Source organism: Notamacropus eugenii, chromosome 3, assembly GCF_028372415.1.
Source record: "Notamacropus eugenii isolate mMacEug1 chromosome 3, mMacEug1.pri_v2, whole genome shotgun sequence".
NCBI lineage: Eukaryota > Metazoa > Chordata > Mammalia > Diprotodontia > Macropodidae > Notamacropus > Notamacropus eugenii.
Window position 1 is genome coordinate 425,645,065 of NC_092874.1, and position 16,118 is coordinate 425,661,182.

The following is a 16,118-nucleotide window of genomic DNA, read 5'->3' on the forward strand; positions in this document are numbered from 1 at the left end:
TATCTAAACAAATTATGATATATGAATGTAATAAAATATTATTCTGTCATAAGAAATTATAGAAGGGACCAGTTCCAATGGAACTTAGGAAGACTTAGATTAACTGATGCAAAGTGAAGTAATCAGAACAATTTACACAGAAACAACATTAAAAAGTGAGCAACCATGATTCCAGAGAACTGCTAATAAAGTATGCTATCCACCTCCTCCTGATAGAGATATGACAGAATAAAGTGCTCAATGAAACATTTTTTAGATAGTCAATGTATGAATTTGTTTTGCTTGACTATGCCTATTTGTTACAAGATTTTTTCTTTACATGGTGAGAAGGTAGGGGAAGAAAAATCAAATTAAATTTAAAAAATTCCTATAGCATTTCATTTGTGACATATATGTTTAAGTACTTTTAATGTAGTACGGTAATATCTCCTTTACTCTAGTAAAGAATGTAAACTCCCTGAGGGAACAACATCTTTATTCCCCATCCCACAACCCTCAATGAGACATTTTTTTTCAATTCCTCCCTGAAAAGCTTAAAATCTCTTAACACACCTCTCCACATTGTAACAAAACATAACCAGTATACTGTATAGAAATTTACTGTTCAGGATAAGAACTTATAAATTTATTCAACAGAGACAATGTATGAGAAAGGTCATATATAACCTATGTAATAGTTTGTTAGAGGCAAAAGTTGCCACTCTTACCAACTGCAGTCAAAATGTTAACATCCTTTTTAACAAGTAATCCTAACAGTATGGAGACTTTTCTTACTAGGTCAAAGTGAAGTGCACAATGCTGCTAGTACTATCTACTACTATGTCAGACTCACACCTCAGAGATATTACTGTCCAGTATCTGAGCTAGTTCTACCCAGCAGGAACAGATCCAAATTATTGATGGAAAAATAAACTCAAGGTGAGATTAAAGTAATCATTTTTAAATGATACGAATATTTGTTGTTGACACTTCTTCCAAACCTGCTCTGAACAGGCAAGAAGAAAAGCTCAAACCAAGAAAGGAAAGGTTTTAAAAATGCTGTTTTTCAACAATAAAATGCATTTATTAAGCACCAACAACATGCCAGCCACTAAGCTAGATAGCGGGAATAAAAGACTGCAAAGCACCCCCTATCCTTAAGGAGCACACTAAGAGCAGGAAATACTGCAAGCACAGTAAAGAGTGCTGGCCACCTAGCGTCAGGAAGACCTGATTTCAAATCTGACTCCACACATACTAGTTGTGTGACTGGGACAAGGCACTCAACCTCTGTTTGCCTCAATTTCCTCATCTGTAAAGCAGTGATGATAACAGCACTGACCTCAAAGGGATGGTGTGAGGATCAGTACTTGGCACAAAGTAAGCACTACATAAACATTAGCCATTATTATTATTAAATAATGTGGAAAGCTAATGAGGGCACTAGTAGTCAGGACAATACAGAAAGGCCTCAAGCGGGGAGGTTAGGACCTGAGGCTTGAACTAAAAATTTTAAAGGAAGCTAGAGATCCATAGTGCCAGACCCGAGGGGTAATCCGTGCAAAGGCACAGAGAAAGGAGAAACAATGTCATGGATAGAGAACAGCAAGCAGGCCTGTTTGGCAAAAGCCTACGTTACTGAAGTTCCAAAGGTCTATTGGAAAGTTCTACCAACCGCCATTGGGACACTTCCCCCTAGACATCCTGGGGAAACCTCAAACCCATGTCCCAAACAAAACCCTTTATCTTCCCCTTCTTTTGAACTTCCCATCCTTCTAGTCATCCAGGTTGGAACCTCCTGAATCATCCTCATCTCTTCCCTCCCACATTCTGCCAATTCTCCATCCAAGCAATCTCTGGCATCAATTCCCTTCTCCACTTACAGAGTCAGAGTCTAGGTCCATATAACCTATTAGTGAAACTATCAAAAATAGCCTCCTATTCTGGGAAGCTCCAGTCTATCTTCTACACAGCAGCCAAAGTAATATTCCTAAAGGGTCTGATCACATAACTCCTGCTCAAAAAACCTGGTGGTTCTCTATTGTCTCAGATAAAACACAAATCCTTCCAGATTATCTTTCCAATATATTGTGCATCACTCCTGTTCACTATAACAATAAGTAGGATTTATATAGCACTTTGAGGTTTGCGAAGTATTTTACCTGCTATCTTACTTGTTCCTCACAACAACTCTGAGGCAGACACAATAGCATCTCCCATTTTAGAGATGAAGCTGAGAAGAGACTTCAGGGTCATGTAGCTAGGTAGTATCTGAGGCAAGATTTGAACCTAGGTATTCCACCAGGAATACCAAGTTCAGCACCATTCACTGTGCCATCTGACTATTTTGACCACCTTGATGGATCTTCACATACAGCATTCCATTAATTTTCTCCAGGACTCTGCACAGGAATGGAATATGATCCCTCCTCATTTCCACCTCAAAGTTAAACTCAAATTTAAGGCCCTTCCTACTTCTCCTAGGTACTAGTGCTCCCCCCCATTACATAACTTTACGTATATGTATGTACACATGTCATCCCCATCTAATCTCCTTCCTCCCAATAGACTATAAGCACCTTCTCGCCAGGAATCAAAGTCCAGACCAGAATTCAGTACAAAGATGATGTAGTGGATACAGTGCCAGGACTGGAGTCAGGAAGACTCATATTCCTGAATTCAAATCTGACCTCAGACACTTATTAGCTGTGTGACCCTGGGCAGGTCACTAAGAAAACCGCAAGGAGGGTCACGAAGAGTTGGACATAATTGAAGAGAATGAACAACAATAACAAAAATTATGTACCTACAGAGTGGGAGCTTAATATTTGCTTGATGACTGATGAGGAACTGGAGAGGAACAAAGACATGATACACAGATCAGTCATCTGCATGGAGATGATAACTGAACTCACAGGCTCAGCCAGTGAAGAGGAAGGAAAGGAACAGAGTTTTGAGGTACAACCAATTACTTGAAGGTAGAGGGGGCCCAATAAAGGAGACTGGGCAGTGCAGTGACCAAACAGATAGGAGAAGAAACTGGAGAGAATAGTGTCAAGAAATGAAAATCAAGAAGTCTAAAAAAAAAAAAGACAAGACCATACAGGAGGGGATGATATTCAGTAATGCAAAAAGGTAAATAATGAGGAATCAGAAAAGGCTACTAGATTGAGCCATCAGATCCAGACTGGCAAACTGACTTTGATTATGTGCAATGTTTAAGAATAATGAAAATTTATGTTGGGTGTGAGGGTTGAAATGAAGAGTATGTTAGTGTTTCTTGTTTAATGCCATCCATCTCAAACCATCACTACAATCCATTTCTCTAATTTTCACTACACTGATGATATTCTCATAGGGGTTACCTTAAATGTGTGTTAAGATATTTTGTGTGTTTGTGTGTCTTGCTCCCTAGATAGACTGCAGACTCTGAGTCACCTTTCCTCAGCACCAAGCAATACAAGCTCCAGCACCCTGTCAGTACTCAGCTCTCCTTCCCAGCTTCTCCTTCACTGACCCGCATTCACAGAAAGGCGGCTCCATTTGAAAATGGTCTGCAGCAGCAGCACAACTCAGGAAGGGCTCTCTGGAACAGCTTACTGAGCCCTGGGGCAGATTAGTTACTCCCCCAGGTTTGGCAGAGCCATTTCCCACAGGAAAAAGAGGGACTAGAAGTGAGGGAAGACACAATCAAGTATTGTGACTAATCCTCAAGACTGCAAGAAGCTTCCAGTCTACTAAAGGATAGAAACAAAGACTAAAATGGATACAAATACCAGAGTCTGAATAGAAAGGAACAGCTGAGAATTGTGGCCCTCAAATCAAGAAACCTGAATTCAAGTTCTACCTTAGAGACTTAATCCCTTAACTTCAGACCTTTGGTTTCCTCATCTGTAAAAGGAGAACACTTGCACAACAGTCCTTAACAGAACTGTTGAGGAAAGCATTTTACTAACTTGAAGGTACTATAAAAGTGTGAGTTATTAATATTTTCCATAGTGATTCTCTCGAAAACCCTGAAGACAAAAGGACAGTTGATCTCTTCCATCCTTATAAGCTATGTAATGGTATTTAATCAAAGATCAGTCAGATAAAAATACAGTTACTACGAAGAAATCAATGCCCTACTCATGTTTGTAACAGGTCGTTTTTCTTGTGTTCTCAATTGTGGAGAAGGAAGGAGGGGGCTAGAGTGAGAGGCTAAGAAGGTGATTTCTGGCAGATGAAAACATATATATTTTTTAAAAACCCAACAAAGCGATTAGGACAATTAAAAAAGGAGAGAGACACACCTTTAATACACATAATAGCACTAACACAAGCGAGGCCATATGTAATTTACTTATTAAACTGGAGAATCCCTAAAGTGGACATTAGTTTTCATTTTGTTGCCACAATTTTGCTGTGTCCATGGAACTCCTAAAGCTTGGCACTGTGCAAAGTGGAAGCAGAATCAGTCAGACTGATCTCCAAAGCAGTGGTGACATCACTAAAAAAAAAGTAGTACATAGCAGAGGTTCCTCTGTTCTCTTGCATAAAGAATCTGCAATAAAGTAAACAAGGAAGGACTGAAACAAAACTTTCAAACTATCTCCCAAAATGAAATATTTGAAAACAGCTATTCTTAAAAGTTGCTTTTGAGAACTGCAGACCAGAACTGTAACTGATTTCAAATTTAAATTTATCTTTGTAAAGAGTAAAAAAGGTCTAAATTCAACAAACATTTCTTTGACCTGTTCAAATCTGTGTGACATACCACTCACCTGATTTGTAGCTGATACAACTAACTGCTATTACACGTCAGAGAATTTCAAGAGGCAGAGGCATACTATTTTCCCTATATTCAGTATAAAAAAGTGGGAAGAAAACCATGGCAAGAAGAGTGAAAATGTGGGGGCAGGTAATTCTGAGATTAACACATTGCAAAATGTTACTGCAGCAAACTGCAGATGGAAGAGCAAAGAAATCTATTTAAATGGAATTAATAGATAGTAGTTTGATAACCCAAAGAACTGCAACTGAGAATTCAATAGCAATGTTATATATGAGATAAGAGGCAGCAGTAAGAGAGTAGGTTTAGGAATACAGGGTCAAAGAAAAGAGAAGCAAACACTTATTTCTAGCCCCTAAGTCCTTCTTCAGAAGATGACATCAGTGCCAAGTGAACCATTGTTTTGCCTCAATAAGGAGGAAGCCTCCTCCTAGTTTCCATTTCCAGCCCTTGGCTCCTTAGTTCAGTATCTACTAAAATTTGTCACAGCTCTATGTTTAAATTACTTTAGATTGGGGATGAATCTTGGGCTCATTAGCAGAGAGCTGGACAATTTTCAGGAGGTACAAAGGACAAACTTCAGATAAAATCAGTGTTGAGATCTTTTGCATTGATCTACCTGCACAAGATACATCAAATGCAGACCACACCAATAAGCTTTAATTCACAATGCTTCCTTCAAAATTTGGTTCATGCTCAAGAAGGGTAAATTCTTCAAGCTAAATAAATGTCTGGGTTGGGAGGAAGGACATTCATTTATTTTCATTTGCATTTTGATTGCTTCAACACTGTGGGCAACACCAATTCAAAGCTACATATGCCATAAGGCTGAGGGGGTTTGTGATCATAGGGCTTGTAACTAAAGATAAAGTTAGCCCCAAAGAGCAGACTTTTGTCTGCATCACTGTTTGGAGGCTGCTTCAGATCCAAATGTTCCTTCATTAAGTAATTGTAAACAATCACATGAGATAAAACAGAGTCAAAATACTGCTCTTCTGCAACATCAATGTCCCTTGATTCACGCAGTTTTACTATATAAACCTTCAACAAAAATCCTTGTTTGAACTAAGAAAAAGGAATGAGAGCCGTAAGCATTTCACATGGGCAAAAGTTAACAAAAGATATGATGAATGTAGCTGATAGGATGTGTTCCAAGTGTGCAAACTCCTCAATCACTTCAGCTAAAGAAATCAAGAACCTAGTCTATACTTAGTGTGATTGTTTCAAACCTTTCCATAAAGTACATTTCAACAAGTCCTTAATATCTGCAGATAGTAGAAAACAGGAGAAACTTATTTGATAAAAAAAAAAGCACCACTAAAGCAACAAGGACTAGGAATAGTAGTAGTTAATCTCCCAAATTAAAGATATGCTCTAAGCAACAACTGAAGCCCTAAGGATAACTTGGTCACAGAGGTACAAGGGCAATATTAACTAGTTTCCCTCAAAATTCAACCTAAACAGACACTTCCCTAACCCATCAAATTCCAAATATAACCTAAACTGTCATGTGTCAACTTTGTAATTTAGGTTGATATAAGAAAAAGAATGTAATAGTTATTCCCCAGCTATACAGTCCCCTTCAGAGAATAACAGTTTGTATGCTTCCAAGGTTTCATCATTCCACTGCATGTTCCTATGATATCCAAATTACTCTGCACAAATTCCTGAGAGCAAAAATTTGCCATTTTTAATCTGGAGAACAGTATCTGATAGTAAGATTCCATTATAAGGGAGACTAAAAAAGAGTATTTCACAATGAAAATCAACAAAAAGCTGGAATTACTATTTCAGGTTAAATTGGGAAGCTGTTCTTTCCCACATTTCTATCCTTGCTTATGCTTTCATCTGAAATCCCCAAACAACGACAAAAAAATCTCTACTTATATACCATTCTTTAAAGCCAAATACACATACATACACACACACACACACACACACACACACACACACACAAGAAAGTTTTTAATATTAGGCAGCTTTAAAGATAACATTCTCTAGGGAAGAACCATTTCTAGCCTGTTGATACAAGGTTCATTTCACTCATCAAGGAATATTTGAACACCCACTATGGGCAAGTTACCCTACTTAATACCGAGTTCTCCTACTGCATATCTGGAAAGACCCCACTTCTCTAAAAAGAATAACACTCTGGAGGGACTTTATTAATCCACGGATGACAAGTCATGTGTTTAAATCAGCTGCTAATGTCACAAGGAATGGACAGTACTTATTCTTTCAGTATCCAAGGAAAAGATATGATGCTTTAAAAGGAAATATGAACATTCAAGCACACTCAATCTTCACTTATTTCACTCTATTTTGTTATTAGTAATAGAAATAAACAGGCACAGAAGGCCAGCTTCCAAGCCTCGGTTTATCCTTTAACAAAGGTAAGTTATCCTGACAGCACTTGAACGTTCCTAAGTTACTGACACCATACAAGAGTGTACTTGAAGTAGCAACTGCCAGCTGAATTACTGGCTTTAGCAAAGAAGTGTTCCTTGCTGCTGAAGCAGCTCTATAAAACCTTTGCCAAAAACAATATCAGAGCACAAGAAAAGTCACTGCAAGCTTCAGGATTCCATTCAAAATGTATATTTAACCTACTAAACATAACTCAGTAGGGATAACCAGAGACAGCTACCGGGCAAGATCTAAATTTAAACCCCCCCCCACACACACACAAAGTTCTAGAACTTCACCCCACAAAGGAGCCACGCTTCGTTAACACACGTGGATCACAAAAAGCCCTCTGTCTTCCATGGCCTGAAGGGTCTCCCATGTACACAACACCAAGGAAAAGCGTACTGGCCACATGACTTGGACTGATTCAGCTTGACTCAGGTGTCCTGGGGAAGCCTCTCCCAAACAAAGGAATCGACTTTAATAACTTAATGAGCTCACAGGCGGGACACTCGTGACAGATCCCCGCACACTCGAGGGCCACCGGGGAAGCTGTCACCGAACACTGCCGTCCGGTCGTCACTGTCCTCGCCCAGACGACCCGTTCCGGCTCGGCGGGGGGTCACCAACGCTCATCCTTCAGAGCACAAGGCCGAAACCCTTCCCGATCTGACCTCCCCCGAGCGGGTGCTGCGGCCCCGAAGGCCGGCCGGCCGCCCCTTCCTCCTCGCGCCCAGGAAACAACCCCGGCCCCCATCCCGCGGCCCTCGAGGGAAGGAAGGGCGAGCCCCGGGCCCCCCGGCGCCGTGCCAGTCCGTGTCCCGCTGCCCCTGACAGGCTCCGGGCCCCCTGACCAGCTCGGACCCCTCCCAAGAGGGCCCGGGACCGCCCGCTTCACTGCCCGAGGCGGCGGGGGTCTCGGCCCGAGAGTCAGGACCCTCGTTAGGCCCCGGCCTCGAGGAGTCGGGGAGCCGAAGGGGGAAGGGCGGACGGACGGACGGAGGGGGCAGCTGGGCCCGCGGCTCACCGCAGGCAAGAGGGCGGACGGCTCCTCCGGGGGATCGGGAGCGATGCCGGATGCGTCTCGAGGGCTCGGTAGCAGGGCAGCAGGGGAGGGGACGCTCCTAGTCCGCTCGACGAGGCTCCCTCCGCCTTCACCTCCTCCTTCTCCTTCCACCACCGTCGCCGTCGCCGCCTCGGGCTTTATGGCCAACACCAGGGCTCCGCTCTCACTTCCGCCACCGCCGCCGCCCCGACCGGAAGTGCCTGTCACGAGACCGCCCGACGCCAGGGCCCGCCCCGTGCGTCCGCACGCCTGACACGGGCCGGGCCCGGCCGCGCGGGAGATCACGTGAGGAAAGATGGCGGCCCCCACGGTGAGAGGCGGCCGGTCTCTGGGCAGCGCCATGTTGGACCCCGAGCTGACCTTCTCGGCTCTCCCCCCGGGAGCCGTGCCAGCTTCTCCTTGCGATTCTCCCCTCTGCCGCAGCGGATCCCCCAGGCTTCTGCGGGCTTCTCATGCACGCCCTTCGTCCAAAGAGGATTTATTAAGCGCCTGCTGAATGCCAGGTGCTGCGCATGTTTCCTGGGCGAGCCATGAGGTTCAGAAAGACCCTAGAGTCCAAGCGAGGGGCATGCAGGAATAAGACATTTGTTTAGCATTGACTGCAAGGAAGGCACTGGGCACACCCGCGGAAAAGTGAGGCACTTCCTGCCCTGAAGGACCGATTCCTGCTCTTCGGGAGGTCCAGGAGCTCGATGGGGTGGGGGAGGGGGCCTCCAGCGGCGAAGCCTGCCCAGGACGGTCCGTGCCCGAAGACAGCTTAGGGACTCTGGACTCAGGCTGGCGTGACCGGAAGGCCGGTGGTGCCATCCACACAGATAAGGAAGCTGGATGAGAACTTGGGACACGTGCAGTGGGAGGGGACTGACTGCCATGGGCAAGGTGCCGGCCGGTGCCGGTACGAAGGCCGGCTCTCCAGGAGGTCACGGAGGAGATGGGGCCGGGAGAGACGTGGCCACACGTGCACAGACCAGCGACCGCCAGATCTCTGGAGGAGGGGGAGGGTACTAAACTGGAGGTGGTGCCAGCCGGGCACCGGGGAAAGCCCCAGGTGGGGCGTACAGCGGGCAGCTGGAAGTACGGGACTGGATTAGCTCTAGGAGGAAATTGGGAATGGAGCTACCTGCCCATGTGGACGTGTGCTTTAGAAGTGGAAGGTGAAGCCCAGGTCCTGGAGGAGAACTGGAATGGTGGGAAGTGGGTAAAGAATGCCATTCAATAACAATGCAAGTCCATGAATAAGTCCCTAATTAGTGAGGGAGAGGGAGAGAGAGGGAGGGAGGAAGAGGGAGAGAGAGGGAGGGAGGAAGAGAGAGAGAGAGGGAGGGAAAGAGAGGGAGGGAGAGAGAGGGAGAGGAAGAGAGGGAGGGAGAGAGAGGAAGGGAAGGAGGGAGAGAGGGAGAGAGAGAGAGAGAGAGAGAGAGAGAGAGAGAGAGAGAGAGAGAGAGAGAGAGAGAGAGGTGGTCCAAGTAGCTGTAAACTTAGAGCTTGGTCAGACATCAAAGATGTTAAGGTCATCTCCTGTATCCCAGGCCATCACCAATCATCCTGACTTTCAGCTTGCTACCGGACTTTGATGTCTCTGGAAGAGAAAGTGAGACTGACAACTTTGTGCAACTCTGCCTCACTTAAATCCAATTTATTAAGGAGTCAAGACATCATCCTGTGATATCACTGGTCCTCTTTGATAATGCAGAACAAGCAACAAATTTGGACTCCCCTACTTAATACTTTAGGAAAGTATCATCATACAGGTGACTTAATCTCCCTGTAGCTCAGTTTTTCATCTGTAAAATAAAAATCTGGACTAGATGACCTGATTAGACTTCCAGCCCCAAATCTATATAATCCCATGATCAGCGTGGAATATAGGTCAGGGAAGGCTTTGGGAAGAAAGTGACCCTCCAAAGGTGTCCAAAATATACCTAAGGAGAGAAGAGGAAGTAGAGTTTCCAGAAGAATGTATCATCTCTCTTTTACAAGAGCAGAAACTGAGTTTCAAAGAGACCAAGTGACTTACCCAAACTCATGCAACCAGGAATCACCTGAGCTGTGTGGTAACTTGAACCCAGGTCCTCTGACTCCCAAGTATAGTGTTCTTTCCCAAAATGAAATAATATATGTAAAGTGTTTTGAGAACCTTAAAGTGTTATATAAATGCAAATTTATTATTTTTACTATTATTATGCCACATGTAAAAATGACTAATAGATCATTTGTTGTTTTGATAACTGTGAGGGGTTTAAGGAGCAAGAAAACACAGAGCATTTGAAGAGAGACTGAGAGAAATTTCAATAAACCTCAGTATTAACTGGAAAGCTCTATGTAAATGTGAGCTATGATTATTATTCACAATTTTATATAAAAACTTTTAATTGTAGGGAGCCAAACTAAAAGCGGTAGGTAGGAAAATGATCTGTAATCTTCTCAAAATCAGTATTTGCTCCATTGGTGCAGATTAAAATTCATCCTTGTCAATTGTCAATAAGTAGTCAATAAAAATTATTAAGTACCTCTCAGGTACTGTATTAAGTGATGGGGATACAAATATGAAAAAGATACTCTCTGCCCTCAAACTGCTTACAATCTCATGGAGGAAGATCACATACAAAAGAAAACTGAAAAGGGAAGTGAGGAGATACCCAGCACAATGGCATGATGGAAAAGTCAAGTAAGTCCGAAATGGTGCAGCCTGGTGGAAAATGAAGAGATGTCTTAGGAAATGTCTGCCCTGTCTCCTCTCCTTAAATGGGGGAGTTTATGGCTCCACCCTCCAAGCAGAGGGGCAGATGTGAAGAGAGGACAAGCTGATTGGATCTTACAAGATGAGATTTCCCAATGATGAGTTTATTGGGTCCTTGGTGGAAGAAGTCAAAGAAGTATGAAAGGGGTGCAGCTGGTGGGAAATCAGACATCAGATGTCATTGCCTTCTGATCTTATGCATCCATCTTCTCTTATAGATGTTCCATAGAGGAGGATCTTCAATGTGCTAAAGCCCTATCTTCCTCTGGGGATTCATTGATGGATATTGTGGATTATCTGGGTAAGGGATCTCTTAGTCTTTATAACTGTGGCCCACCTCTTTCTTTCTTTCTCTCTTTTTATTTTTCTCTCTCTTTCCTTCCTTTCTTCCTTCTTTCCGTTCCTTTCCTCCTCTCTTTCCCTCTTTCTTCCTTCCTTTCCTCCTTCCTTTCCTTCCTTTCTCTCTCTTTTTCTTTTTTTCTTCCTTCGTTTCTTTCTTCCTTCCTTTCTTTATCTGTGCCTCCCTATCTCTCCCAGGCTAGAAGTACACCAGCCACTCATGAGTCATCTTTGACCTGCTCAGTTTCCTACCTGGGCTAGTTTGCCCCACTTTAAGCAGTCTAGTAGCCCAGAGGCTCACTGTATTTGTACCACTTAATACAGACACCAATCAGCTTTATCCCTATTGAAGTTCAGAGCTCCCAAACTCAAGTGCTTAACCAGACTCAGCCTCCTCGGTAGCAAGGACTACAGGCCTGAACAGCCATCCCCAGCCCTACCTCCTTTTCTAAACACCCATTCCTTCAGAGATATATACCTTATGTCACTTTTTTTTTTTTTTGGCATAGGTCGTCATTGGAAGCAGGCTGCAGGCTGCTTGTGCCCACTATACATCTCTCCATTGCCCTTGACACGATTCATGTGATGGGGCCAATGTGACTTTGCATGATTTTGGTTTTGTGTGTGTATTCTAAAACATGACCAAATTTGTTGTAAAGGAACCTCCCTAGAACATGGTAATCTAGGTGTACCTGCACTGCAGTTCCTATAAACACTCTAGATTTTCAGCCCTGCGTCTTATCTTTCCCGTTATTCCTCGGTCCCCATCTCTCAGCAATCTGGCCGGATTGATCTCCAAAAGTGCCATGCTCCATCCTCCCTCTTGGCCTTTGTTCCCAAGGCCTTACCTCCTTGACAATCCTTCCTCTCCCCTCTTCTGCATCTCTAAAGCATACCCATTGAAGCCAAGTCCAAAGTCTTTCCAAAAACTTTTCCTCACTCTTCTGGCCTCCTTCTGACTCCCAAGAAACACATGGTGTGTAATACAGTGTTGGTGCTTAATTATCTGCAGAACTGACTTACAAATCTCAGGTACATACAAAGAGTTGCCCCTGTCTTTCCATGCTAGAGTCTTCTTTGGCCCATCCAGGGAGATATCCAAAAAACAGAACAAAACTTAAGAGAATTTGTACTGACAGATGTAGAACAAAGAAAAAAGTTGCAGAAAACGGAATGAGTTTAGGAAGGCTTATCCAAGGCCTACAGGTGGCCTATCTGTAATTCCCTAAGTCTTCTGCATTGCTTGAATTATTTCATTTCATTTCTGCTTTGTTCACTGGGGTAGGGGATTGGGAGGACAACTCCAAATCAGGTGTAGATTTATTCAGGATAACAATCATCCTCTTTTAAAAAATGTGAACACTTCTAGAATGGTTAGGTATTTCTAGGTCGTTCAGTTCCACATTAGAATAAATTAGTCGAATCAGTTTGCTTCTCCTGTAATATGCAGATGACCACAATTACCCTGAGGGAATGGGGGTTTCCTAAAGAGGGGGAAAGGATGGTATTTAATTTAGGAGCTTGGAGCACTTTGGGAAGTAGGGCAGGTTTGGGAGGGGTGCCAGAGTGTATGTAGAGGAAGAAAGTCAGGGCAATTTGTACTAGACCCCTTGGGATAGCACAGACAGGAAAGTAGGAGGGGTGTCCAAGATAAAATTGGCCTATTTCAAAACTTTACCCTGCTTCCAAGAGAAGCAGCCTAGAGCTGGAAAAGACCTCAAAAGTCGTCTAATCCAATCACCTTGTTCTGTAGACACAGAAGTCCCATAACAGGTTCAAAAACCTACATCTATATAACTCTGATATCCTTTCAGTGGAGTAGGGGAAAGACAAGTCAACATGGAGTCAAGAGACCTGGGTCCCAAGCCTAAATGTGTGACCATGGGTGACTGTCTTAATTAATAGAGTAGAAGGCTTAGAGTCAGAAGATCTAGGTTCACATAGACCTCCGATACATAAGAGTGGCCCATCATCTTTTCTGGTCTCTTTATCTTTTAAGACATTTCTTGCCTTCTATATATCAGTAATAAGTTGCATGTATATATACTCATATGGCCTTCCATTACCCTTTGGGAGATTGGGGAATTTCATGATTGGGAGTTAATAGGGTCACCAGAAGAATAAATTAATATTTAAGATTCATCTATGAAATGAGAATAGTAATTACTAAGGACAATAATAATAATATCCACCTGCCTCACAGCGCTATTGTGAAGAAAATGTTAGAGTGCTATTACTTTCCAACACTCCCCAAGCCCACTCCTCTTTGAACGTAAACAGGAACTGCCAAGATAAAGTTCTGACCTCAGGGGAAAGATTCTTTCTTTCTTATTCCTAAATAACTTGAATTCTTGCAGGGGATTGAGGTTCAGAAAGGGTAGGAACCCTAGTCAGAAGTTGTCAGCTCTGCCCAGGGATCCCTTTCTTTCCCTCCCCTCTCCCTTTACCCACAACACCTCCCCTCCAGATAGAGAGATAGGGTTCATTTTGCTTACCTGATCTTTGCAACATTATCTCACACTACTCCCTATCGTGTGTTTCCACACCACTGCCAAGCTGTATGACTTTCCATCCTCTGTAAATGTTCTGCTGTCTCCCTCTCTCACTTTGATGCCAATGGCTCAGCTTTACTCCCTATGTGGGCAGCACCCCTGCCCCACAATGCTGCCTGTTGAAATCCTACTAACCCTCCCAGACCCTGCTCAAATGTCACCTTCTCCATGAAGCCTTCCCTGACCCTGCTGCCAGTCAGGAGTGGTCTTTCCCTTCCTTGACCTCATGTAGCAAGTCCTCTCTATGTCTTGCCTATGTCACATACCATTTTACCTTGTAGTTCTTCATGAACATGTCCTTATCATTTTATTTAGCCTGCACACTCTTTGGGGGAATGTTAAAAATAACCTCTACCACACAAATCCACATAGACAGAAACAGACACACATATAGATGGAATCCAATAGTGTAAAAATCCAATAGTGTATTACACATTTTGTCCCTCATTTTCCAAAATGACAATACAAATACAAATTTGTTCTGAATGTACATATTAACAAGTCACTGAGATAATAAATTTTTTTTTTAGCACTTTGATATTTGTCTTTAGAGCAGTAATTTATTTCCTATTATAGTATCTGGCATATAGTAGTCACTGAAATATTTGTTGCATTGAATTCAACAAGCCTATAAAGTAGGTATTGCCCTTATTTTTTTAATGCTATAAAAACAATTTTTTTGGGTGGGGGGGTCTACATGTACATTCTTATGAAACACATTCTCACATTAGTCATGTTGCATAGAAGATTTAAAAAGAATGGGAGAAGCCATGAGAAAAACCAAAACAAAACAAAACATAGCACAAGAGAAAATAGTCTGCCTCATTCTGCATTCCATAGTTTCTCTGGATGTGGATGGCATTTTACATCAAGAGTCTTTTGGGAATGTTTTAAGTCCTTGCATTGCAGTGAGGGGCTTAGTCGATCAGAAACAGTCCTCACACAATTATTGAGTATAATGTTCTCCTGGTTCTGCTCCCTTCACTCATCATCAGTTCATATAAGTCTTTCCAGGTTTTTCTGAAGTTTTGGCTGTTCATCATTTCGTACAGCACAGTAGTATTCCATTACATTCATAAACCACAACTTGTTCAACCATTGATGGGCATCTTCTTGATTTCTACTTCTTGGCCAACACAAAAAGAGTTGCTATAAATATTTTTGTACATGTGAGACCTTTTCCATTTTTATGATCTCTTTGGGATACAGCCCTAGAAGCAGTATTGCTGGGTTAAAGGATATGCACATTTTTGTAGCCCTTTGGGCATAGTTCCAAATTGCTCTCCAGAATGGTTGGATCAGCTCACAACTCTACCAACAATGAATTAGTGTTCCAACTCTCCCACATCTTCTCCCACATTTATCTTCCTGTTTTGTCATGTTATCCAATCTGATAGGTGTGATGTGGTACCTCGTAGCTGTTTTGATTTGCATCTCTCTAATCAATAGTGATTTAGAGCATTTTTTCATGACTATTGATAGCTTTAATTTCTTCCTCTGAAAATTCCCTATTCATATCCTTTGATCATTTATCAACTGGGGAGAGATAATAAAATCTTAAGGGTCAAACAAAACCAAATAGACAGGCTTCATAACCATTTAAGTTAGCTAAGTTACATTTGGAACACAAACTAGCATACCTAGCATGGGATGGAAAAGCCCAGGTATGATATAATGACCATTTGGGATTCCAGAGGACCAATGAAATGTGCTCTCGTTATATTATAGAAGGGTGGTGGATTTAAGGTGCAGAATGAGATACATGTATATTTTTGTGTACAGCCATTGGAGGAACTTGTTTTGCTTGACTATGCATATTTGCAGCAAATGCATTCAACAAACATTTATTAAACATCTATTATTTGCCAGGCACTGTGCTAAATGCTGGGGATACAAAGAAAGGGAAAAGAGAGTTCCTGTTCTCAAGGAGCTCACATTCTAATGAGGGAAACAACACAAGACAGACAAGAGAAAATGTAGAAAAAAATCAACAGAGGGAAAGTCATGGTATCAAATAGAACATTCAGACATGAGCTTTTCTTATTCCTTGTAGCAAAAATAGAGAGGTGGGTGTTGACAGAGACTTATCACACCGTTCTACTTCCTTATGGGAATGAAAAGGCTGCCTGACCCAGAATGATCACTGGCTTTGGAGCCAGGGTCCCTCTGTCACTTACTGCCTGTGTGACTTTAGGCAAATAAATCATTTTGCTGGGCCTTAATTTCCTTATCTGTAAAATGAAAGGCTTAGCCAGTAGGTGTGAG

The 16,118-nt window shown here is 42.7% G+C and overlaps 2 protein-coding genes across 2 annotated transcripts in view; one reads left to right on the forward strand and one right to left on the reverse strand.

Moving 5' to 3' along the window:
* Positions 1–8,319, reverse strand: part of RAB7A (RAB7A, member RAS oncogene family) — a 58,606-nt gene extending 50,287 nt beyond the window's left edge. Inside the window, exon 1 of the mRNA XM_072598301.1 lies at positions 8,184–8,319. The gene's annotated coding sequence lies outside the window, so the exon portion shown is untranslated. The remainder of the gene's footprint in view (positions 1–8,183) is intronic.
* Positions 7,534–14,391, forward strand: LOC140532268 (uncharacterized). Its single transcript, XM_072650691.1, has 4 exons — positions 7,534–7,557; positions 7,678–9,416; positions 11,181–11,263; positions 11,811–14,391. Exons 1-2 carry the CDS (start codon positions 7,534–7,536, stop codon positions 8,473–8,475), a joined length of 822 nt encoding a protein of 273 aa, XP_072506792.1. The 3' UTR covers positions 8,476–9,416; positions 11,181–11,263; positions 11,811–14,391.
* Positions 14,392–16,118: the final 1,727 nt, after the last annotated feature.